We start from the raw sequence: 27,172 nt of genomic DNA on the forward strand, positions 1-27,172 counted from the left end.
CTGACAACTCTTGCTGAATGCACCAGGCTTCTGATCTTTCACTAGAAAGCATAAATAAAAGGAAGAGCTCCAGAGCAGTTTATCCCCAATCCCTCTCGGAAGGACTGTATTTCACAGGAATATTTTCATTAAGGTTACCATCAAAGCAGGGAGAAAATCAACATCCTGATTTTCTGAGAGAGTGACACAATCAAACAGTTATCTAAATATTTGCTTTAGGAAACTTGATGCAACTTTTTAAAAGGAGTCTTCAGTGACCTTATAACCAGACAGTACAGAGGTGATAATTGAAGCAACTTCAGACTGTGATGAACAACTGCTGAATTGCAGAAGAAAACTGTAAGTTGAACAGTTATACAGATTTCTTATTAAAAAAAAAAGCCTTTTTGTTACTTAAAATCTTCTGGACAGCTCTTTATCCATCTCTTCAATAAGCTGGTATTATTTATATTTCCCTGTATGTTACTTCATCCAAATGACTGAGATGGTGGAGACTTTACAGAAAGAGAAAAAGGTTGAGATAAATACATATATATCCATACTCAAGCAGAGATCCTAATTGTTTGCTGATATTTTCAAGATCCAATAGAGTGTTGCTTTCATTGTTACACAGAGACCAAGTAGTTTTGCTTCATTTCGCTTTTGGAAAAGCAGATTCCTATTTCATCTGGCACAGAACATCTAACAGAGAGGGTGTCCTATTTTTTCAGCTGTTAATGAACTGCTGCTGTAATTGAAGAACTATGATCAGAAGTTGCTTTTAGAAGTCCCCTGCATGTTTTCCTTACCCAGACCCCGTCACAAATCCATTCTAAAGATAAATCTTAACATATCCTGCACCATTTCTTTTAAAGTTTTCTCATCAAATGACCTCATCTATAGGGAATACAAAATTATTTACTATAACAGCACCACACTTTCTTCTACTGACCGAAACTGTATCAGTTTTAACTGGTAAGAATTATTTATCTAAGAATATGGTTACTCATAAGACAAGGAATTATTCCATCACTGAACTTAAAACTTCCATCTCTTTTGGTTTCTGTATAATCTATCCTTTGTCTGTCTTTTGGTACTGATTCAATTTTCAGCATCTCTTCCTGCCTTGAACTTTATCTTGAAGAAGTTGTGGATGCAAGAGTGATTTCCCTTCTGAAATCACTATTGCTAAGCCTTTGTAATTTTTAAAGAAAATGTGTTTCAGGACTTAAAAAAAAAAAAATCTATCTTCAAACAAGTGATAGGTGGGCACTGCACATTTGGATTCCCTGACAGCTGCTGTGATGGTATCAGTGGAGGTTAAAGAGACTTTCCACTTGGCTGTTCAGATTTCATACAAGGTGCCAATAAAGAACAAAGAGAGTTGAGTACTGGGTATTAGCAAAGGTTGCAGAATGTCCAGCCTGTGGCTAAAAAAAAGTTTTCCAATTCTTCTGTGCTGTCCAGCAAAAGAATTAAACCAATCAAAACATGCTCCTGGAACAACTGACTGGCTCAGGGCTTGTTGCAGTTAACAGTGCTCAGTAGCTTTGGATGGGAATTTCTGATCCTTGACTGATAATATTCATTTCTCATTTGTTGAGGTTTTTTGATGGTATTTTTGTATCATTTATTCTTAATACAGTACCATTTTCAGAACAAGACAGATAATGCAAATGTCCTTTTTTGACCTTTTTTAGTCATGACTCATCAATTGTAAAGAAACACAATTTGGGGGGTTTTATTTCCTTATCCATTTGTTCCTGGATTTTTTTAAAAAGTGTAAAATCTGGTGTTATTTGAAATAGGTGATATTGGTAATAGTTTTCTGCTTGTCTTGTCAGAGACAGAGGTGAAAATGAGTTTATATTGAACTAATATAACATACTCTTTATAGACAGAAAATGGGGAAAAATCCATTGTAATTACTTTCAGATTTCCATTCTGTTCATACTTCACTTATAAGTTTAATTTTCTCACCCATCTGTGTATGCTAATTGGCTGTATTAATTATTTCATGTTGAAAGAGACTACTTCATAATTAGTCAGTTGTATAATTTGAAGTAAATGTTACAGTGAATTGTAACTTTTTTTTTAATTTGGAAATCATCTGCAAGCAGTTTTCTCAAAAGTACTATTTACAGCAAATTATTTACCTGGTAGTTATACTTCAGGAATTGCTCTCTAATAACATCTGAAAACTGATTTTGGGTATCTAATATTTAATTTTTAACGTATTCAAACTGTCACTCTTTTTAGATAGACACATATGAATGGATTAATTTTCAGTACAGTAATTCCTTAATTTTCTGCTTTGCTTTTCAAGGAAAGGAAAACTTTTCTGAGAAGACACTTAGTTTTATATAATTGTTTGCTTGGAAATACAGTTCAGATGCTGCTTTGTGTAAATAGATAGATGAAGGATATTAAAAGGAACTGACTCTGCTTTGCAACATGCCCTGGAAAAACCTTATCTTGCAGGGAGGCAACTTTCACTGCAAAATCAAAGTTTGCCACTGCAATCCTATTGGATTTTCTTGTACAATCATGATCACTCCTTTATTTCCCCCTTCACGTTTCAAAAGTATTTCTGGTATGCAAGTGACGTGTAATTCTTGCTCTGTCATCCACTGTGAGCACCATGAGCACAGCTGGAAATAGTCTGAAGGAAGAAAGAGTTTTCCATTTTGACAGCTGATTGACAACACAGAAGAGCAGTAGCTCAGTGCTGCCAAGGTTTGTTTGGGCTGGTGTTTGTGTTGTGATTTTCTGTTTTGAAGAGCTGAATCTAGGGGTGAAGGAGGAGATGAAAACAAGTATTTCTCATGTGCAGTGACGTTTCATATCTGTAACCCACTGGGGGGTTGTCCCTCTCCAAACCTAAGATCTGAGCCATCAGATCTGTAGGAGATATGCAAAAGGCAGTCATTTAGAGAGGTTATTATTTGTTAACTAAATAAGAGCCCCCATTATGGAATGAAGATCATATTACATGGAGCTGTGGAATTTCACATAAAACTAGAGAAGATTCATTGCACTTTTAAGCCTGAACTCCTTATTTTTCATGAGGGCTCTATGAATGATTCTGGCTGAAAATGCCAGTTGTATTCTCCATCTTATTTTCAAAAGCCTACTGAACAAAATGCTGCATATTAAAATGCCATTCAGTGGTTCAAAGATAAGTTTGTGGAAAACCTCTGACCAAAATTTCTGGTTTCAGTGGTGTATAACTATTTTTTTAAGCCCATATTAAAATTATTTGGAACTGTATTAATCAGGTTTTCCTACTACTTATATTCAAAAGCTAAATTCTGGTATAAGTAAAGGGAATTCCATGCAATCTTTGTGGTGGTGGACTGGTACCATGAAGTTTGAATCTGTGCTTCTTCAAGTGCTAGAAAACACAACTGCTTTACTTGTCTTTTAGTGTGTCTCACAACGTCGTATTCTCCCAGCACAGCTTGTGTGCTGATATATCAGAGCATTCAATTTTTAGATAGCCTATTTTAAGGAGAGGCTGGTAGTTAGGCTTGAATTTCTCACCCTTCTAAAAATCATTCTTTAAGGACTGCGCCTCTTTGAACAATTTTTTTTTTTTTTTGAATGTCTGCGTGTTCTTCAGAAAATGCAAAGCGCTATATTATAAGAATATTATATCACAGTCTCACAGTTGTATTTAAACTGTAAGACTGTGATATAATAATGGGCTTAGTTTATAAATAATTGTTTAATAATAATCAAACTTTCCTATGATATCAAAATACTAATACTCTAGCTTTTGCTGAAGTGCAGAATAATTTCTTAGTGTTAAGCTGGTTTTTAACATAGACTCATTTAAAGAGAAATGATGGAATCTTTCATTGTCCACCAGCTTTATTCTGTTCTAAATTCGTATGATCTAATCTGTGGGCTTTTCAAACACAAATATGAATGTAGCATGTCAGTAATTTAAAAATTCAGTTTGATGGTGACTTCTTGAAGGGGGGAGGGTGTAAAATAAAAGTCAGATGATCCAAAATTGGACAAAATTCCAACATTTCTGTTAAGCTATATGATGAAGGATAAATAGGCCTTGGAACAGTATTAATGTCCAATTCCAGATCTCTCACAGGTGCCCTGAGTAACCTAACCATTAGATAAATTCTCCCTACACTCTCCCTACTTTCGTTTTCCTGTTGAGTGTTCGTACTTAGAGCAGTAGTTCCAGTACAAAACACCCATCTCTGGACTGAAGTCAGTGAGAAAATGTATCTGAATCTTCTGGTAGAATACTGTAAAAGGAATTAGTCTGCCATTGAAAGCTTCTTTGTTAAAAATTTAAAATGGATTATTTTTTTTCATGGCTGCCCTTTATCTGATTCAAAGTTGATGTTGTTCATACCAGCTTGGCTTTCTGCCCCCCCTCTCTGTAGTTTAATATTTCTCTCAAGAAAAGTCATCTTACTTGTCTGGAACATCAGGCAACAGAGCCATCTGTACCAGCAACTCCTAGAACAAACCCAGTGACTTATGTTTAACTTTGCTTCTTCCCAAGTGCAGCTGGAATAATCAAATCAACCTTCTGGTTTTCATCCAATTTAGATAAAATATAAAGCCAACAAATATAAAGACAACATAAAAAGACAAAAAGACAAAAAAAACATAAAGACAAAATATAAAGACAACAAATTCACTCAGCATACTGATACTGACTAATTTTCAAGTTCTTACTAATTACGGCCCCTAATTAAAACCAACTACACAGCTTTATTAGAAAGTACAGGCAAGAGAACAGATCAGGCGCTTCCAAAGTGCTGGAGCACAAGGTTTTCTGTTGGAGGTTTGTATATAATAAACTATGGCCCACCTTATTGCAAGTCCATGGCTTCATTTGCAGATGAGTAGCAACACTGGATGCTCCATGGAATTTGTTGCAATTGTGCCTTTTTGAAAAAGTGGATAGAGACCCAGAATGAGCTCTCCCAGAATGGTGTCTGCAAAGATGCAAAATATACTCAGTTGCAGTCATTCAAATGACCTGAATTTTGCAATGCTGCAAAATATGATCTGAAGCATATTATTTACCAATTTTTAAAAAGTCACAAAGCAGTTGCCAAAATTGGTGTGATAAATGTGCATGTTTCTGTGTTTGTGCTTTGTGGAGGGGTGGGATGCTTTTGGGAGGATGGTTGATGCTGAAACCAAGAGAAGCCTCTGAAGTAAAGCCCTGAGCATTTCTTTCTGTCCCAAGGCTCAGGGGTCATATTGACTAGTGCTGTTTGAAGGGTGACTCTCTTGCCAGCACTGAATATCTGTAAGATTTCACTTGGGCTCAGTGTTGCCTATAGCAGAGACTGGCTGCATTACCACGTGAGAATTCAGTGCAGGTTTGTGGGAACTCATTACAAGTTTTCTGTGACACACACATTCATATAGACCATGCCCCTTTAAAAAAAAATAAATATTTTTTTTAAAAAAAGGCAGAGAAAAGGTTCTCAGTGAGAGGTTTCATATTGTGTGAAAACAGTTAATTTTTCCTTATAGCACCTCATAATTTTCCAGAACAGAAATCATTAATCATCTCAAAGTGTGTAGAAGTTTGAGCAATATCTGTAAGACCACCAAATGCTGACCCTGAAGGAAATTAATTACTAAAGGTGAAAAGCAAGTGCTTTCTTAATTAAGCCACCTAAGCTGCCTGGTTTTACAAATATTTATTAACACAATTCAGCTGAAATCAGATCAGCACTTCTGGCTGCAGGGAGTGTTGTTTCATTGGACCAGGAGTCCTTGTTTCCAAATCCATATTCAATCTTTTAACACAGCAGCAAATTATATTCCCCATCTGTCTCCTGTGACAGCACTAATGAATGTAATAACTGGATGGTGATGTACAAACACTTTTGAAGTACCTCATTTATAAAACATAGGAAGTAGTTATTTATAATAAGCTGTTGGGGAGTTGGGGTTCTATAGATTTGGAAGTTAAGTTTTAATATTTTCAATTTTCTGCGTGTAACATGATACAGGGAACTCTTAGGACAGGTGAGTTTGATATCTCAAAGGTTTCCCCAGTCCATATCTCTGTTCTAGGACTAACAAGTGCTTTACCTTGATTTGATGAACAAAAGGTCCTGAGACTGAACCAGCCCTGGCCTTGAGTTTTCCCACCCACGGTGGATCTGAGCACGTGCCAGAGTCCTGCTGTGTGCTCTAAGCACCTCCTGCCCCTTTTAACCAACATTGTTCTTTCTGATTTGAGAGTGAGTGGGAAGGAGAAAAGCACGTCCCAGAGGGTCTGTGAACAGGATGGAAGTTCATGGACTTCTGCCAACACGTCAGGATTTGGCCTCTACCACAATTCCTCCTGAAGAATCGGCCTGATAGTTGTTTTCCAAGGACTTTGCTAAGTCAGAGTTTGAATATGGGGGATAAAGCCCACAATTTTATAGCCTGAGTCAGATTTCCTTTGGCCAGCTGGAAAACAGAGCAAGTCATGCTGCAACCAACCATGAAAAGGAGGAGTTTATTTCAGATTAATTTCTCATCTTTGGAGTTGGTAGATGCATTAGTTCAGATGTGATGAAGAGAGAGAAATGCGAAGAGAGGCTGTGAACTAAATGAATCCAAAAAGTGCGTGCTCATTAGGGAGCAATTATCACTTTGTATTCTGATCTTGTTTGTGTGGTGGAGAAGGGACTTGTGGCAACACAGCAAGGCCAAGTAGTGATGTTTATTGCTCAGTGAGAGGCTGGCATGACTAATTGAGAAGGAACAGATTCATCGGGTTAGAGCTTAAGAAAAGTGACAAGATATTTTCGTGAACTGCTATTCTCACTACTACAGTTTTTAAAACCATCCACTACAGCAAAAAAGGAATGATTTTTGGTAAAGTATGTCAAAGGTGTACTATGTTCTAAACACAAAATATTTGGTTGCACTTCTTACATTTTAATTTCACTTTTATTGAAATGTTGCACTTTAGGAAAGAAGAATCCCATATTTTGAATTTAGCCACTGATTTTGCTGTGCCCCACACCTCTTGTAAAGGATAAACAATCATATGTGCTTGTCTCTCTAAAGTATAAAAAGGTTTTTTTAACAAAAACTGTTACGTCCGTGTGCATTGCCTCTGTGGTAAACCTTAAATCTTCATAATCTGAAGTTATCATAACTTCTCAGCAAAAAAACGAATGTTTAAATGTTCATTTGAACTGATTGTGAAAAAGAATGGCACCAGCAAATCTAGAATTACTTCACAGCAATCACTTCTATTCTGTTTGGGTTTTTGCATTGCTCCTGTGATGCATTGGTTTGGAATTCCTCGGAGTTATTTTCATTTAAACTCAAATACAAATGAACAGCCACATCAGACCAAATGACTGCAGTATGAATTCCAACTTGTGGAAAATTCTGCTGCCAGGCAGCAGGCTGCTTCCCTATAGCAAAGATGACCTCCAGGGCTATTCACAAAAGCTGGTCCAGGGAGACAGAGCTCCTTGTGGTTCTCCCTCTGATAACACAGGCAAATGGGCTCTTGGTTTGAGTTGTTGTTATCTAGGACAATCTGTCTCCATCAGGATCTGGACAAATTCTTCTCCCCAGGTAAATGTTATCCTTTGGAAACAGCCCCTCTCTTCCTACTCTTTGTCCTCAGTAACCAAGTTTTCCTGAAATGGTACCTTACTGTGGGATTTTTGTGGTTTGTTTGGTGGGGGGTTGTTGTTGGTTTTGTGTATGTGTTTCTTTTTAAATGTCTGATTTTGATATGTTAAAGTCATTGCCCATAAACAGACTTCTGCTTTTATCAGGACAAACAAGCTGCTCTTTAAGGAGTATCTGCTTAGTGAAATAAACAGTGCTTGGGGTTCACAGAACAGCAGGAAGTTGTTCCTCTGTTATCAAAGTTCTTTATTCAGTATGAAAAATAATGGCACTTGTGTAGTACTTTATAATAGATGCTCTTATACAAGTTTTGAAGAAAAGGGAGATCAATCTTCAGAAACAGGCTTTATATTAATAAAATCATACAAAATTTGCAATGACATACAAACTTTTGTACAATCATACAAAAGTTGCAATGACACCTATCTATATATTTGCATGTTCTTTTTGGTCTTTTTAAAGACTGTGTCACAAGCCTCAAAATGTCTTTAGCTTAAAAAAAAGATGCTTCTCTGGGATGAAGTGTGTCTACCTCTGTTCAGCTTTGTTTCATGCCCAACTTTGGTAAATTCTGTTTTTTTCTTTATTCCCTCCTAATCTAGAAATTGCCAGTTATGAAAAGCCTGTTAATTTCTGTTTGTAAAATGTTCTGGTGTAACTTGAATTAAATGTAGTGCAGCTGGGAGTAGTCATGGCTAAACAATACATGGCATAAATTATCTCTATCTGGAGTGTCTGACTAAATAACATAATCAACAGGAGGCTGACAAAACATCACAGCCGCCTGTTGTCGCTGACAACTTCATTATTTCCATGATGTTCAGATGGGTAATTTGTTTCTGAGGAACAGCAGCATCTTCAGACACATCCAATGGCCTCATGTACATTTATGGGCTTCCTGCAGCTGGATGTGTTTGCACAGATTCGGGGGGGTGTTCCTAATCTCGGGAACAACTGCAAGAACCATCAGCAAAGAGCTCTGCTCTGCACTGGTTTTGCAATAGAGCAGTATCCCCAACAGTCAGAGTTGGTGCACACCTCTTGACAGGTAACAGCAGCAGCTCTTTGATTCCTTGGTTCAAACAGGAAGGGCTTTGGGGCTCTGATGGAGTTCTTATACTATTTTATTTCTGTTTACCTTAATTTACACTCCAAAGGATCCCAAATGACCCAGTAGTTTTGTAGCTCTGACAGCCCAGGCCCGATTCTATTCCACTGCAGCCAGGAATTATTCTCCTCAGGAATTTTCCAAGTAAAAAGACTATCAGGGGGTTAAAAAAGCCACTGTGACTGTATGAAAAACATGCCATCTTTAAAGAATTCTGATCAAACTGTTCTGAGTTTCTGCTAGCTCATTTAAAACCACATTCTGAAATACAAGCAGCAAGTCCACAGCTGCCACAAAGCTGAGAACTCCTCCCCTCTGCATCTTTCCTCTGGAAGTGGGAGTCTGCAAGCCCCAGGCTCTGGTGCATCTGGCAGCTTCAGCCCTGCAGCAGAGCCTGGGTGTGCCAGACTCCAGGCTGGGCTCACAGGACCGTGTGCTGGGAGATGCTGCAGGGGAAGCCTGGGGGAGCCAGGGCTGCCAAGCCCAGTTCCATTTGGTCACTTACATCACGTTGCCTCAGATATTTCAGAATACTTGGGAAAATTATTTTCTAAGCTTAGCCCAAACACAGTTATTTTTGCTTCACTCACTATTTCAAAGTTTTTCAAGTTTGATTATGTCTGTGGTTGATCAACTGGGAAATACTTGTCTTTTTTATAAGCATACTGAATACTTCTGCGTCTCTGTGGATAATAGGTTATTTGCTATGGATTTGGATCAAGAACACTGGCTAAAGTAACTAGTGAAACAGTAAGACTCAATTCAGTGTCCCTGAAGAAACACAAGAAACCCGGGAAGAGGACAGAGAATAAACAAATTGGCAAAGGGGTATGTGTGAAAGATGATAGATAAACAAGGAGCCAGAGAGGTGGGAATTGCCAAACCAGAGCTGGAATTTACTACAGTGCCTTATGTGTATAAAAATGTGCAAGAAAAAAATGAGAGTGGGGACAAAGAAACATACACTTTAATGTGTTTCTTTGGATTTGGTTTTTATTTCACCTTTCCCACTGAATAGTTTTGACAGTATGAAAAAGCCCACTCCATTATCTTGTTTCAAGGAGAAGAGTCACTTTAACTACCCTTGGATTTTTCAAATGACAGTGCATACAGGTGCCAGACAGAGTTAGGTGTGTTACTTTGGGAGGGGGTGGAGATCCCATCCCCAGGTATCCAGCCCGCCCGGCTCCATTGCTGCAACAGCAGATGGAGATCTGATATTTGAGCAATATTCGTTCTTTTAGTGGGATTAACAGTCGAAAATGCAGCTTTGGCTCTTATGATGGCAACAGCTTTGCCACTGACTTATTTGCAAGTAAAGCCAGGCTCCACGTGCGTTTCTTCCCTCCAAACTTCCCACCCAGTTTCTAGCGGGGAAACCCAAATGTTTTTCACGAACACGGCGCATGCGGTGCGAAACGCGGGCCGGGTTCTGAGCACGGAGCACATGCTGGCCGCTGGCACGGCGGCCGCAAGGACAGGTTCGGACGAGGTCCGGGGACAAAGCCATCCCTGCGGCCGCCGCGCCGGGGACCGCGCCGGGGCCGGGAGAACTGGGGGGACGCTGCCACCTATCGATGGATGGAGAGCGCGAAACCGAGCCCGTGCACGGAGCTCCTCACCCCGGAGACGTGCCAATCTCCGGGAGGAACAAACGGAACTTTCTAAACAGAGGTGATGGCCGACACCAGGCTGAAAACACGCGTGGTGTGTAAAGAGAGAGCAACACGGGGTGAAGGTTTGGGGGACTGTGTCGCTGAACCAGCCAACTTGGGTGGCCTCTCTGAACAAAAGTGTGCCACTAAATGTACATCTTCGCAAAAAGGCGCAGGTTTAGCGGCACTAAGAACAGCAGCAGCTTGTGGGATCAGCTCTCCTTGTGTGCTGCAGGTAGGGAACTTTCAGACCCATCAATCGTGGAAGGAAACCTGTCACAATAGTTGAAGTCAGCAGCGTAAGTACAGCCAGCAAAACGCTCGGTGTAGCTGGGGAGAGTGGAATGCCAGTGCAATAATAACGGGATGACTTCTGTGTCCTCTAATGGAAGCATCAAAGGCTGAGGACGGGCAGGTTTCTGCAGGAGATCAGACTAAAGGATCTGCTTCCACGTGTTTCATCACAAACCCAGGGGGTTGTTTCTGTAGGTCTTTTAGTCTTCATTTCCACAACTGCATGTAGGTGCCTCTCACAGTTATTTGTAAACATTCAGTAATCATTTTTAACAATTTCATTCTCTATCATTTGCTAAGTGCATGATTACTCCTTTTACCATACTGAGCATTGTTTTGTGTCTTCTGGCTTTTGAACATGTTAATTATGAATTTATATCCATGGGTCAAAAAGATTAAAAAGGTATTTTCTTGATACAAAAAAGCTAATTGTATGTCATAAGAACTAGGCTTGGGCAAGAAAACAGCTTGAATTTTACTATTGTACTAAATACTGTTTGGGTAGAAAAAGGACTAAGCATTTAAAAAATTGAAATGGCAATTGTAAAAGGGCTGCTTCCACCAAGCTGAAGGGAGAAAGCAGAAGATAGAAGTATTGAAACACAATGAGAAAGTGCTAGAAAATGTTTAGGAATAGACTAATTTCTGCAAATTCACTTTATGTTTTTCCTCTGAAAACAGCTGGAAATTAAGAATTCCTTTATAAGTGAGTTCCACAGATGAGGCCTATACAGACCAAAAAAAAACTTAACTGGGGATTTTGACTCAGAAAAATCATCCCTATTTAGAACAGCACTGAAAATTGAGTTGTTAGACTTACATTTATTTTTAACTGATTTAGACATTTCAGATTTTCAGCATGCTTTTTCCCAGATAGTATCTCAGTGTTAGAGAGGTATTTGGTGGTTTTCGAAAGATTTCCAAATTCCTCCTGTTGGCAAGGAGCAGTGACCTCAGTCAGCTCTCTGACTAATGATCCTTGGAAGGGTCGAACAAAAGAGGGAATCCTGTACACAGAGGGCCTGTGATTTTCATGGTACAGGAGAACGAACGTCGTCCATAGAATATTGTAATGGCATTTCGCAATTCTCTGCTGCAGCAAAGCATGTATCTATTTGCATTTGATATTTTCATTATGCCCTGGAAATAGATCTGTGTGCATGCTTACGCACACGTGCACAGGCACACACATGTGCTGATAGAAAACCCCTCAAAGAATTCTTTGATCCAGATCTAGACTGGTTTAAAATATACAGATTAACTTCAAGTTCCGTGGCGTACAAACATCAGGCCCAGGACTACATTTTAGCTTCAGCTAAAAGGATGCCCTTGAGTATGAGGCACAGCATCCTTAGCTGAGGTTTGAAGTGTGAGAGAATCAGGCTGATCAACAGATTTTGGGAGGTTTCCAACATTTTCCAAAAATCAAGTATTGTGTCTGAATAAAACCAGGGGGAAAAAAAACAGTAGGTGGTAAGAATAGCTCTGGTATCTTCTTAAAAACAATCCAAAATACACTTTCTGTAGATATTAATGCTCACTGACTATGACCAGGAATTGGTGTGTTTTGGTTCTGTTTTTATTATCTGATGTTGCACTGGAGTGTTCTGGTTGCATGAATTTAACCCAGTGGACTCTGTAGAAGGATAACAATTTTCTAGGTTGGTGTTTATCCTTGATTGTCACCTTTGCTGTTTTTAGAATTCTGTATATGGGTATTTGAAATGTTCCACATTTGACTTTGTAACATTTTTGTGGGTTTCTGTGGGTTCCACCGTTTGCTGCCTTTTTTTTTTTTCCCCCCCTCCCTATAATAAAAAAATGGGATTTTGAAATATCACTGTTCTACTGTTTTGGAAGCTCCTAAGGCAGACATTACAGGATGTGCTTTAGCTGAAACAACTGTAGAGTATGATTTTGTTATTTTGTTTAATAATCTTTTAGAGGTGTAACCTGTTCAGGCTGGGAGCTTTCCAGTGATGCTGCAGATGTCCCACAGCTACGACCATGGCTGCTGCTTTTGTTGCTGTGATTGCAGACTGCTGTAGTGGTAGCTTGCTTGGAGAAAGTAGAAACAATACATCACATGCAACAAGCACTGCTGCACTCTGATTTTCTTCCCCTTCCTCTCACAGTTTCAGCATAAAACCAACTGCTTGAGGATGGCTGCATTAATGTCTTTTTGCTCATGCTTCATGGCAAAATAACTGCAATCACAGTTTTGTTTACGCTGGCTGTAATTATTTTTTCTACTTGCGCGCTGTGCTGCTGATCAATTTTAAAGGCTACAACGAGCTAAAAGCACACAGGAGTCATGGCATCTCTCACATGGAGGCTTCACATATTAGTCACTCCTACAGCTGCACAGGTAACTGGGACAGAGTTAAGGCACCAAACAATTTACCTGTGATACAACACTACTTGCTTTAAATACTGTTCTGCTCTGAGGTTTTAGCAGCTATCTTGGACTTCAGTAATTACTAGTAATAGGCTTTTTCATATCTGATCATTCATGCAGTGTAAGGAAGAGATTTACTCATTCTGCCCAGAGGCTGAGCCAGCAGAGACAGCAAAGCTAATGTGATTCATTGAAGGAAGAGAGTGGACAATTATCAGCAACTTGTTCACATTTTACCCTGGATAGCCTAAGCTGGTAAGTCAAATTTAACTCTTTAATGCACATATTCCTAATTAATAGTTTCAAGTATGATTTCTTCATAAACATACAGTGTTGAGTGGTTTCTCAGCTGTTGTGTTTTCCTAAATTCCTAAGAGAATGCTTTTACAGCTATGCTGTGCCCTTACCAGTGCACCTGTCTATAGAGTGTAGCAGATATGTGCCACAGACAAGAGAGTGATCTATAATTTAGGTATTTCTTTTTCTCTCTCTTCTATATGTTTTTAAGGGACATGAATATTAGGTCAGTATTTAACAATTAAAAAGGAAGAAAACACAAAGCTTTTGTAAAGGAACTATTTTATATTCTTTCATATTTGAATTTGGCTTTTAAAGGACCTTGGTGATGGGGAATAAAATGGTTACTTCAGTGCTTAGGTGCAAGTAGAAATCCAATCACAAAGATAAAGCTGCAGGTTATGCAGCATGAAATGTGTTTTAGGAGACCTTGGTCCCTGGTTTGGTTCGTGCTATAGCACAGTGACAGTCACACAGACTGGTTTGCGGGGTATTTCCAGGGCAGGGCAGTAACTGTTACCACAGAGATCTGCTGCAAGACTTTTGTGCTCTTTTATTCTAGGAAATGCAAACTGCTGTTAATATGACTCGTTATAAGGGGAGCTGCTGTTGTTATTTTCTCTAGTCCTGCCCTTCTCAGTAACACCAGGTGCTGTGCTCATCTTGCTGTGGGGATGCCAGTTAAATCACACAGGGCTACTCCAAACCATACAGAGATGTCCTTATTGTCACCCCAACCCATGTCAGTTTTGTGCAGAGGCTTCCATAGGTGAAAATCTCAAACGGGGCTGTTCTGCACATCTCCTCTTTCTAAATTATTAGTCTTCCATGTGCTGTAACAATTTTACTTCTGACAATGACACATCCTCAGGCTAAGTACATTTCAGCTGGGGGATTTGTTGTTTCAATCAAGACAATGCACATTTCAGGTCTTCACCGGATTGTTGAGGCAAGGATATGGTTGTAAAAGAAATCAAATTAATATTTTTTTGAAGGAGGCTAAAACTGCTCTCATTAAATTGTTCATGTCTGTAAAAAAAGTCAGCATTCAAAAATCCCTGTGCTTTCCATCACAGAATCATGTGAATCAAGCTGTCTCTTCTCCTTATTTCTTGTTATGCTTTTCACCCACAATTTTGCCTGATCTCATTCCCATTGCTCTGTCATGAGCCATTTCTACAGCCTAATAAGGTGCCACTTCCAGAAAGTTTTCCAGAATATGCAACTTACCTTTTTTTTTTTTTTCATTTCATACCTTGTATGTGACTAGGAAAGGCAGTAAGTATGATAATCTGCAGTAGCATTTTGCATTTTACTGTTTCAGTACACTGGTTAAAAAATGCAGCTTGTTTGCATCATGTCATTTCAGCTATTACTTTATTGCTCCACATTTATTCCCTGCACTTGTTTGGGATATTGATGGTGAGTATACAGGGAACATATCTATGTTTCAAGTCATTTGTGATTCACCAATTCTGTGTGGATAGCAGAGATGCCATCTGTTTTATTGTTGAATAGCTGCAGTTTCAAGAGTGTTTACTTAGCTTCTCTATAGATTCACCTGCTCTTGACTTCACAGAAACATTGATGAGATTATAAAAGATTCTGTTTTCTTCCATCAGTGTCAGACCTGGGATCTGCTCTGGCTCTTTACTGACAAAGTTTCCATGTGTGGCAAGGGCACGCTGTGGTTACTGCCCTCGGAAATCATTGTTTAGGGGGTTACTAACACAATGCTGTTTCCTTCTGAATGGATAAATCCTGGCTCATTGACCAGATCAAGGTGGAAAGGACTCCAGCAACACCAAGGAACTGTAATATCTGGAGTCAAATTATGTTTAGTCACAGTCCATAAGAGCAGTAACCCGTGCCACGGGAAACAGACTTGGTAGTTAACTGCTCTGAGATTTTCTGGGTTGGTGACATAGATTAGCACCCCAGTGATGCCTAAATTTGCTTTGGTTCAAAGCCCACACCAGTACTCTGGAATGCTGTAAGAGAAACTGCAGTTTCTTTTTACAAGTGGACACATTGAAAGAGAGAAAACAGCCCTGCCAACTGTTCGAGTTTTGAATGTGTATTGGGAGATGTGTCTCTAGAACACGTCTCCCAAAGACTTTGATTTCTTGGAAAGCTGTCCAAAAACTGACAGGTTCTTCTCCTTTACTTGCTCATTTTTTTTTCTCATAAAAGAACTCAGTATTTTCTCATAAAAGAAAATGCTGCTCTCAAACTGTTCTCTGTAGAAATTTGGGATTCTGGAAACAAATTCTGCCTTCTCAAGGAAAGATTTTATTTGATACCTTTCAAGAGTTTCTGTGAAAAACATCTGGGCAACTGAGTTTAAGGAGATGGAGACAAATGCACTTCCCGCATTAGTGAAGGCTGGAGAAGAGATGTGACTTTTTTGGAGCCAGGCTGGCAAAATTCCATTTCTTTGTAATTGTTTAAATCCTTGAAAGTATTAAAGTCAGCAAGCAGGTAGTTTGGTCTAGAGAGAAGAGGGAGGACTTTATCAGCCTAGACAACACTGATAGAGACATAAGCCTTGTAGCTTTAATAACAGGCATTCTTGTTTTGTTTAACTAATACCACAATAGGAGAAATCCTACTAAGTACATGTTCCTGATTTATTTAATGTATACTTACTAAATAGCTACACAGCCCCTCAGTAAATTCCCATATTGGCTTCATGAACCTTGTAACCTCTCCTGTGCCACTGTGACGTGCTGAGCCTGTTGCTTTTCAAATAAAAAAACACAATCCCAAAGCAGACACAGTGCAGTGGGCTGACCTGCCTTTGAATTAAGAGTTGGTTGGGTCTACTCTTCTCTGTCCTCATCTTGAGGGGAGTTAGGTTTTTGTGGCAAATGCAAACTGTTCTTTCTGTCCTGAGTTCACAATTGTGTGGTATTTGGTATCCAAAACTTGTAGTCTTGGAATGAAATTATTTTGGGAAATTGAAACTTCCATTATAAACATGCCTATGGCCCTTCCTAGCCTATTTTTATTCACTATTTGGGTCTGTGTTTTGACCCATACTTTATTGAAGAAAAGAAGAAGTTCTTGAAAACAGTGGGAAAGGGAGAAATTTATGTGGGACAATCTGTAGCACTATGTACTAACAGAAACTGTAAGTGTTTCTCTACATAACTGAGAATTAAATTATTATTAAATCTGGTAACTTGCTGAGTTTCTTTAAAATACTAATGACATAGAAAAGTGGGAGGCGGATAATCAGTTTACTCCAGAAACTCAGAGAAAATCCAATATCCTTGCAGTATTTCTGCCTCCTGAGTCCCAGAGATATCATCTCCACAATTGCACATCTATTTCAGGGGTGCAGCTCACATAATTCCCTTCTGATTGCACACACTGTTCTTCTAGTGTAACAAAGTCTGTTCATCCCATATGACAATTGTGTCAACTCTGTCTCTCTTCCTTCAGAGACTTGGTCTCTCTTCAATACCCTGGCAGGATGGAGAATATGTGAAATTATTTGTAATAAGATACTTTTCTGCTCAGGGTGTCTGCTTACCACAGTGTACAGTGAGAATGGAAGATGTAGAAAGCTTAGGGGACCTGGGTGTTGTCTTTAATCTTAAGAACAAATACCTGCCAAAACCAGCCTCAGCAGCAGGTTGAGTGTTTAGCAAAGAATGCTTTTACTGGAAATAGTCATTAAAGTCTGGTCCTGCCATCCAATTTTCTCAGAAGAAGGCCAAGACCATGAGAACAAAAAAGAATTTGTATCAAAAAAAAGAGAAAGATTAGTTCCAGAAAAGATAGTCTTGAAAGGGTGGCCAGGTTTACTATTACAACTGTAAAGTCTCTTAGAGAGGCATTCTACCTTATAGATGTGTAGATACACTCTTGTCAGGGGAAAAGGAAAATGAGAAGAAATGGTTCATTTTTGTCACCTTGTCACTTAGAAATCCATAGGGATAGTTTCCTACGCTTGCAGTTGGGTCAAATCGGATTCTTAGTTTCCCTACAGAAAGGCAAAATTATTTCCATGTAACAGATTTCCAGAGTTAAATATTAATTCAATTTTCATAATATGGAAAAATTAATGATAGAGCATAGAAAGTATTGTTTAATTATGAGATAATATGCAAATCAGATTAGGTGAGGCAGCCAAAGACAGGCAGCAGTCCCTCTTGGAAGGGTTTGTACTCTAAATGGACAGGGCAAACACAGAGCAGGATGAAGTAATAGACACAACGAGTGTCTGCCCACTACAAGAGGAAGAAGACACTCAGTATGAAACTGTCCACAGCAACATTTACTTTTGGGTGTCATTTTTTTCTGGAACCTGTACTACCAAAACTGACCCTGCAAAAACATTGTTTCCCTCATTAATTGAAACCCTTCCTCTTCGTACAAATTAGCAAATAATTTTGGGGTGCTCTGTTTTATTTTTCCATCTTTAATTCTCCGTCCCCATAGATATCCATGAGTCTAATTCCATAAATTTGCCGCTGCAAACCCCCAAGCATGCCTCTGTGTGTCCAGAAACCGTGAAAGTGATTTTAGCCACAGCAGCCTCACACTGTGTGTTCCAGCGACGCGCTTCTGATCAATGATGTTGGTGCGGCAGAACCTCACTAAATGGCTGCTGTTTTCCTTCTAGAAAACCCTGGCTGAGAATGACCCAGCAAATGCACAACTTAAGCCTCCTGCAGAGCAAGAAGCACAGCATGCCATCGTCGCCCAACGCTGCCAAGCGGCTGTACCGGAACCTGTCGGAGAAGCTGAAGGGCAGCCACACGTCCTTTGATGAAGCCTATTTCAGAGCCCGCTCCGACCGCCTCAGCCTCCGCAAGGCCTCCCTGGTAACTGCCTGATCCCCAGCACACCCCCAATTCACTCTCCATTAATGTCCCTTTTCAACTGGCTTTTAATCTGTACAATCCTCATCGCCTCGCTTTGTTCCCTGACGAGTGCCGTATGTTCTTCCCAGCCTTAATGTTTATGATCCTTTGTCAAAACAGAGTTTGACCTTCTTGAGGGGTAAAGATAGGCTACCTACTCAAGTGATGATGTTTTATTTTAGGAGTAAGGTTGTAACTTGGCACTTACATGACAAAACATGAGTTAAATCTATAGATGCAAGCCTTTCTCTTACAAGAAAAGAATAAAAAGTATTTTGAAAAAAGTGAAGATGGCTTTAACAGAAATTCCCCCTTTTCCAAATGACAGAGCAAGTAGAACTTTCAGACATGACAGCTAAATGCAAGGCTGTTCCCAGACTGTGGTGATGGTCAGTAGATAAGACTATGGAAGAAAGAGATCACACACGAAGGAGTCTGGCCAACCAAATCCCAGCCATGCACTCTGGTACCAGCACAGTAAAATATAGAAACACCAGCTGGAATTAACCCTCACAAGGGCTCCTGCACACACTTTGGGGAATGGACTTCATCTCTGAAATAACAGCTTACAACTTGCATTGAAATTCAGCATACAAAAGAATATTTTCTTTTTGTTGGAGGAAGATGAACCTGCTTGTTGATATTGCCGAAACAAAATAAATCCCACTTTTTCCTAAGTAGGAAAAACAAACACATTCTTCAACTTCTCCTCTGAATTATTTTGAGGGAAAGAGTTTGTCTCCACTTCTGAAGAGCAAAGACTAATGACAGTCTGTGAATGCACCAGGAGATGCCCCTTGGAACCAGTACTCTGCTGCACTGGATCCGATGCTTAGAGCAATGCAGGACTAAACTCAGAGTATGGCTGGGCCAGATAACAAAAATACTACATTTTGTCAGAAGAAAAAAGGACACTCTAGACTCCTTTAACACTCACATGTTATGTAAGAGACGTAGTATATGAATCAGTGAGAGAATTGGAAATTATTTTTAATTCAATTAGCTGACACTGTCCCCTAGGATCATGCTTTCTTGAAGTCAAGAGAACCCTTGCATGACCTGTGGAGACTGCTTTCTCTCTCCTGTGAAGACAGACCATGACCTGAAGGAAGCAGGGGACCATGGCTGCTTCCTCTCAGCTCTTCTAGAACCAATAGATTCTTGTTTCATAAGAGAAGCCCGAAATTCAAACAAGGCTTGTGAGCTGGAGAGCAGCCTTTTCATGGTAGCCAGCTGCTGTGCTTTTGAGGCTGTGGTTTTCCAAATGCTTTTCACTTTGGAGGGATGATTTGAATTGAGGTCACAAAGTATGAACTGTGGAGAAAGATTCTTTAGATGAATTTTTTTAGCCGCTACTTTATCTTGTCTTTTTTTTTTTTTTTTTTTTAATTGCAAGCTCGAGTGTGACTGAGAGAGTGAAGGAGGAGGATAAACCAGCACTGAGGACATGCCAGAGCAGACTGACATGTAGGCTGAATGAATGCTAGTCTGTGAGCATATCTTCTGACCAGTGTTTATCTAAATACACACTTTAGATTACATATTTCTTCAAACACGGGCTCTTCTGTCATACTTAACTAATAAGAAGAGAAATTGCCAATGAGCTGAGCCAAAGGATAGAGGAGCAGAGCACTGCTACTGGGGGCCAAGTCCGCCGCTAAGCCTGAGGCAATAAATTACAATCTCAGTTCTGTCCCTTTTCACTCTGCATCTGTCAGCAGTGGGAGTACACCATCAGTCATCATCATTAGGAGTCTTGATTTTATGTTGTGTGGATGGGGAATCAATGGGACACAGATGTACCTGTGCTAACTTTGCTCCTCCAGCCCACTGCACTGTCATGAGAGTGTCACAGCTTCTGTCAGTGACAAACACCCAGCAGAGGAATCTGTAGGTATCACCAGTCTGGGGTCTGAGTCTGTCCACAATGGGCAGTGAATAGACTCCCACTGAAGTCGAGAGATTTTGTTCTGTCCATTCTGCTTGTCGTTTCCCCAGTTTTCCCTAGAAATAAACAGCAAGAAAGCCATTAATGAAGGGGTGGAAATATTCCAGGTCAGGTTGATAGCTCATGTATTTTCTAATCATTGAGTTTCTGTGCCACTGAGCTAAGTCAAGGAATAAAATCATGTCTCCAGAAAAGTGAACAACATTAGTTAGAATTTGTTTTCTTTCAGCTTTGGCTAGTGAAGAGTTTTCTTTCCACTCTCTCTTGCTGTGCAACACTTTCCATTCAGTAAATTGTTGTCTTGCTGCAGACATAGCAATGTCTCAAAATAGCTTTATTCTTGAACTCATGTTTATCAAAACAAGTCTTTGCAGAAACTACTTTACCACTTTTTCCAACTCCAGTAGTACATAGTGGACTTTTTCAGTCAAACTTAGAGCAAATAGCTTGAAAGGGGCACTTCATTTTAATTAAGCTACATAAGATTGCATTTCTAAACACTCTGGCACTGAATCACTTACTGGAACATGGTTATTACTTACTGCAAAGCAATACTGTAGTTCTTTTCAGTATATACATTTGTGCATCACAGTAACACCTAAATAAATTAATCACATAGCACAGCTGTCCAGCTAATGATTAGAGGCCTCAGGACTGAGTCAAGGAAAAAGCAATGTAAAAACTGCTCCTAAACTTCACCCTATATATGATTCAGTTTCTCTTTGAATTTATTGCTTTTGTCCTTTCAGAGAAGAAGAAAGTTATCTAATAAAGGTAAATTATGGCAAAAAGCAGAATACTCTTGCTGGTATTTGTGTCTATACCTGCTGGACTAAAATAGAGCACTGCGGTCTCAAGATATTACTCCTTATACCTGTTTGGATTTCTTATCCCTGAGCTGCAGAAGTCTGAAAAATGCTGCAATACTGGAGAGTCTTCTACATGGAATGTGATAAGCTTTTTACAGAAAACTGTTATCATTTTCAAATGTATTTCTTTTTTCTGCGTGAAAGCAAATAGTTGGGGAAAAGTTGGTCAGGTGCATAGAATGTTTTTCTGCACTTGGAGAGCTGGGGTGGATCCAGACTTCCAAACAGGGCAGTTCACTGGCAGGGGTGAAGACGCAATGGATATTTTGCTGCCTCTCTACGATGCTTTTTGACTGTCTAGCACAATTTGATGTGCTCTGCTACGGATGAGGGATGCACACGTGACCATTTAGAAAGGCCACATCACAGCTCCCACTGATTTGTATTTCAGCCTATTTCTTGTGTCTGAATTGCTCATTTGGAAAACCTGATATTTGCAATTTGGTCTTACAGTTGTTTGGATTGGATGAAGTAGCTTATAATATTCATGCCCCGATTCTCATTTAAATCAGTGCAGCTTTTTCAATCAGATTTCTAATGAAATGAAGAAATAGAAATTTCCTTTTATTTTTTTCCCTTTTGGTGAAACACTCTTACCAGCAGGTCAGTTGGCATGAGCATTTACAACAAATTAACTTAAACGTGTGCTTAGATTCTGCTCAACAACTTACTTAGGGGCAAAATTTCCCAAATACTTCAGTTATTTCACTTGGCAAGCAGAAGCTCGAAGATGCATTTTCAAAGGCACACTGGCAGGTTGAAATTGTGATAACTGAATCAAAAACTCCAATTTAAATCAAAAGTTTTAAGTAATTCTACAGCAATCTGACAGATAGGTAAAATCTCTTAAGGGTATGTGTGTGTGTTTGTATCTTTAAAAAGGACCAAATGTTTATGCCAGCCATAATTTGGGCTAATTACAGCTATAATAGTGAAGATAGCCATCTCTCTTTTATTATCATGTAATAATGAATTTTTGGTTTATATAATGGAAGAAGATTAGGGAGACGTAGTACAAGATTTCCTGAGTTTCTCACAAAATTGGAATTAAAGCCAAATAATGATACTGAGCACTTAGGGGAGCCCTCTACAAATGCTAACTCATTTAACTTTTGTGCACATACGTAAAGCCAATTAAAAGAGTATCACTTATTCTGGTTTTTAAAAAAGGGAAAACCATATGTGTACCCAGTGCCACAGAAGGGAAAATGTGAAGAGAGAAATAACTACCTTCCTGCCTTGAGTGAGCACCACAGCCTTTCACTCAGTAACATCATCAGCTTTACCTTTCTGTTCTGCTCCCAGACTGTTTCCAAAATTGGACTTAACTAAAAGAAATGCAGACCAATGCAGTCATTCCGTTTCCTTCAACCAATTCCCCTTGTAATATGCTCTTGATTAATTCACTGCTAAATATGTAGATTTTCATAGCTGTGATCAGTTACAAGAGTAATATGCTTTTGCTTGTTTTCTGACTGGATCAAAATGCAGATGATTCTGAAGCATAATTATTCTGTATTCCCATAAACAACACTGTAGAGAAAGTTCAAATAACAGTAGGAAAAGAATTTGAAATGGACATTAACAGCGATGAAATTAATGCTGTTTAGAATGCTGACATGGAAGAACTGGTGAATGCATTTCCAGTGGAAGGTGTCCCTGTCTGTGGCAGGTTGCTGGCACAAGTTGATCTTTAAGATCCCTCCAAGCCCAAAACATTCTTTGATTTTCTGATTTTACATTTCTAATAATTTCCATGGAAAAAAGTTCACAATTCTGCATCATAATAATGAAGTCTTATAGAGTGAAGAGCACAGCTTTCCTTTTCCCTCTCTAGTTTAAACATCATTGCTCTCTGTATGTTAATTTTGAATGCACAATACAGTGACATACAGCTGTTAAATCAGTATCACAGTTGAGTGGAGCTGAAGACATACAGAAGTATCATACCAATAATTAAAATATTTTGTAATTATAATTACTTAACATTCTTTTGATCTCTAGCAAGACCACTTCATCTCTTCAGGGTATGGGTAAAACACCAGAATAAGCATAAGGTCTCTGATACCAAGATTATAAAGGTGTTACATGAGCAAGACAGCAAAGGAGCTGCTGTGGAGCTACTGGAATGATAAGAAATATTCCTGCATTGCAGTAAAATTTTCTGACATTTTTAAAGTTCTCTCTTAATAAGAGAAATATGTGCTGTCTTCCTTTCTAAAATTTTCTGGACACACACTCTGCCTAATGACAGTGTATGTCCTTACAAACAATTTTTATCTTGAACAGAGGGGGTAAAAAAGAATGATAAATAGAGCTGCTTGCCATTCAGCTGTCCCTTTTTCTCAAATTTTTACCTTATACCAACCCTGGAGTGTGGCCTAAATATTTGATTATGAAATTAAACCTGAATCTCACCATCTGGAGGAAAGTCTAAACCCAAGAATGTGACAGAGCTCCATGACTAACAGCTATGTTTAAGTCATATCTTTTATTTTGCATGGAAACCTACAGAAAAAAGTATTTCTCTAGCATAAGCTGTTTTGTACTTCAGTGTCCACAAGGTAGATTCCCAAGTCAGCACTACCGACCCAGATTTGCTTTATTGATGCATAGCTCAGCTCATCCTTAGATTGTCATCTTAATATAAATATCTCATTTCTTTATATTGGCAGTTTGGGGTAAAAGGCATCTTATGTACATTTGTCCTCCTGTTCTGCTCATCCTCAATATTCAGCACAGATGGGGTCTACACTAAAACCTTTAGGTAACATCACCTTTGCAATTTCTTAGTGTGGTACCAGTATTTCACATGCTCAGAGTAAACCAGAAGATCCCTGTCAGGCCTGAAAATTTCTGAAGACACTCTTAACTTCAAGCACATTGAGAAAAAGATCCTGTAGAACTGATCAAATTCCAAGGAGGAGCTGGGGACTGCAGTTTCCAGAACTGCTTGGAAACCTTTAATCCATGTGTTTTATGAGGAGACAAAAAGATGTTCCACTAGGTCAACGTTGTTTCACTGAGAGCAAACTTGGACATGGATATGCCCAACAAAACGATATCAATTTAAAAAAGAAAATTAAGTTTTGTGGTAGAACTGTTAACTTCTAATCACAGTAGAAGACGGTTTCAATTCAGTACTTATTTCATAGAAGAAAGAGTGCATTCTGTGATGAGAATTTTCTCAGTGCTCCCTCCCTGTGGTTTTGGGACACAGGGAGCTGGTTTACACTGCGTATCTGAATCTGTGCTCTGAGCCCTCCTTGCCTTGCTGGGCCTCTTGCTCCTGCTAATTCATTCCAAAGAGGGAAAAACCCTATTGGGTAATTATGGCGATGGGACGCTGGGAGAAAATGTTAAAGAATCTTGGCAAACAACTAGTCATTACTGCAGGCTCCAGAAGGATGTTCTCATAAAAGAAACCTGCAGGCCCTGCTACTCTCCTGCACCTGCTTCTCCCCAGCTCAATTATGAAACAACGGGGGCCTTTGTATTGTGCCATTCTTTTATCTCCTTGACATTGGTAAGGAAAAGGTTCAGTGGTTCTCCCTGCTCAGACTTGGTGCCATGAAAGTTCTTGGGTTTGGCTGATTGTGCTCTCTGCTGCTCAGACATGCACACGGACAGTCCATTTTTTCGGTCTCATTTTTACTTCTGTTTTTAAGGCCTATAAATTTCAAAATTTCTTCTTGTTACAATTGAATGCAGTAATACACGCACCTAGAAATAACCAAGGTGTAGAATGAACACGCTGGCTCACATTGGAACTGGGAGGGGGTTTCTGCAGAATTGCTTGTTTGGATTTTCATCACCTGATTGTAGTTTTCTACTTGAAAATTTGAGTTTGAGTTTGAAAAACTCAGTAGTCCAAGGCTCTGCCAAAATTGTGGTGTATCATCCAGTTTCACACTGCAAACATAATGTTGCTTATAAAGTTTGATTACAGGACAGATGTCTAAAGAAGAATGTGTTTGTTTCATATGGGTTTGAATCTCACTTGAAAAATCCCACAGACCTGAAGCAATTTCAAGCACTCCAGGGGTAGACCAAGCTTAATTCTGCTGCAAACATTTGCCATGCTTCAAGCTGAGCGTAAGTTGGGGCTGAAGGAGCAATATTTTATTTTGAAGGAGCAATCTCACAAAACACTAATTTTCTCCATTTTTAAAGCACTAACATATAAAAAGTTTTACTAAACTTCTGTCTTTATTGACATACAGAATTTCCAGTGCAATGAAGCCATGTTTGAGGCCGTAGAGCAGCAGGACCTGGATGCTGTTCAGATTCTTCTTTATCAATACACACTGGAGGAACTGGACCTGAACACACCAAACAGCGAGGGACTCACTCCTTTGGATATTGCCATTTTGACAAACAATGTCCCCATTGCCAGGACCCTTCTACACGTGGGGGCAAAGGAAAGCCCGCACTGTAAGTAAAGAACACAAATTGACTTAGATAATTGCGTGTACGAGATCAATTCCGCTGTTAGGGAAAATCAATTACAGGACACACAAAAATTGCCTGGTTTTATCATAAGATTATATGATTATAACAAGAGTGCTCGAGGATATTTTCAGCAATATTTGCTCTTTGAATATATGCTCAGTAGATCTTTTTTGTTCTCCTTAGATACACCAACTAATGAATCAGGTTGAGCTTCTAATGTGATTAACACTGGAGCAGCTGCTTTAATAGCAAATTTGAGAAAAAAAAATCTTTAAAAATATGGCAACAGGAACTCAGGGATTCAAAGATCATGGTCTGAAATGTAGAGTTTGTTATCAAAAATGAAAGGATGATAGGTTGTCTAGACTTTGCTTTATTTTGATTATCCTTTTGATTTTGCCTCTGCTGCCTTCAGGAGGCCAGTTGTATTGAAATCTATTATTTCCATTCCCCACAGACCCCTTACCACTGGTCTTCAAATGGCCTAAAATCCTATTTAAATGAGAATTTCAAAGTTCTACAGAATCAGAGAAAACCTAAACACAAAACAGACCTTCTCACTTTACTGGAATACCAATATTGCTTATAACTACATATTGTAGTTATAAAACTTCTTTGTATCCCTTCATGGGCCTTTTTATGCCCAGTTTGTGGGTTGGAGGGTGACTTACCAACCCAATTAATCAACCATATACCATGACACAAACTCTGACGCCTTACGTGGGTCTAAAAATACCTCGATGTAAGAGAATTTGTTTTAAACTGTCAATGCCTATATTTAGGACATTCCCAGCAAGGCTATAATGAGACTGTGTTTGAGGGGTTCGGCCACTGCAGACTCTGCCATTAATTTGAAGTTAGTTAAATTAACAACATTTAGTGCTGGCATGTCAATCTCAGTGCTCCAGGAAATTGCACCTTGAGGCTACTAACATTGCCAGTTTTTTCACTGGAGAGTGTGTGTGCATGTGCATGTTGAGTTTTTTTGCCAGACCCTCAGTGTTGGTACACCTTTATTGCTTTTCTATATCCACAGCACTTATATTATCATTTATTCTGGCCTCCTTTAACCTTCCCTGGAGATTTTTGCATAGTGTAGCTGCTCAGTGAAAAGAGTTTTTTAGTTTTATATTTATTTGTTTATTTTTCTGTCATGGTTCATGACTGAGGCTTTAAAAAAAAAGTGTGACAGCATTTAGAGTACATGATTGACTGCTGAAGCAACATTCATTAACCATGACAAATCTAGAGGAAAACACAGTCTTGAGTGTTCTAAACAGCAGTAAAAAATACTAAACTAATTTTTCATTGACCTCATCTGTAAATAAATGCAGTCTGATGGCAAGCAGGGGCAATCATAAATTAGTATTCATTTCCTGTAATTAATGCAAACATGCCTATGAACACAGAGAATATGAATATATAACCACCTCATTTCCATTTCAAAATATACCCACCAAATTTCCACTTCACTTATCTTGATTTTTAGTTTTTCTGATTGAAATAATGGATGAAACATTCTCAGTAAAAAGCGAATGATCATTTTGCTTGGGTTTCTTACCTGAAGGATTTGCAGTGGCTGTTTGAGAGCAAAATGCAAAAAGTTATTTTCAGCCCTCAAAACAAAGGTTCACAACATCTTTTTTGTGTGGTT

General features: G+C 39.1%; 1 protein-coding gene across 1 annotated transcript in view; it reads left to right on the plus strand.

The window, feature by feature from the left end:
• Positions 1 to 2,587: 2,587 nt before the first annotated feature.
• The window catches only part of ANKFN1 (ankyrin repeat and fibronectin type III domain containing 1), a 74,984-nt gene continuing 50,399 nt past the window's right edge, over positions 2,588 to 27,172 (plus strand). The window contains exons 1-4 of the mRNA XM_040081853.1: positions 2,588 to 2,715; positions 13,199 to 13,333; positions 18,009 to 18,210; positions 25,290 to 25,500. Coding sequence (XP_039937787.1) covers positions 18,025 to 18,210; positions 25,290 to 25,500 — 397 coding nt within the window. The 5' untranslated portion in view covers positions 2,588 to 2,715; positions 13,199 to 13,333; positions 18,009 to 18,024. The remainder of the gene's footprint in view (positions 2,716 to 13,198; positions 13,334 to 18,008; positions 18,211 to 25,289; positions 25,501 to 27,172) is intronic.

The sequence above is a fragment of the Hirundo rustica genome, chromosome 18 (assembly GCF_015227805.2).
Source record: "Hirundo rustica isolate bHirRus1 chromosome 18, bHirRus1.pri.v3, whole genome shotgun sequence".
Taxonomy (NCBI): Eukaryota; Metazoa; Chordata; class Aves; order Passeriformes; family Hirundinidae; genus Hirundo; species Hirundo rustica.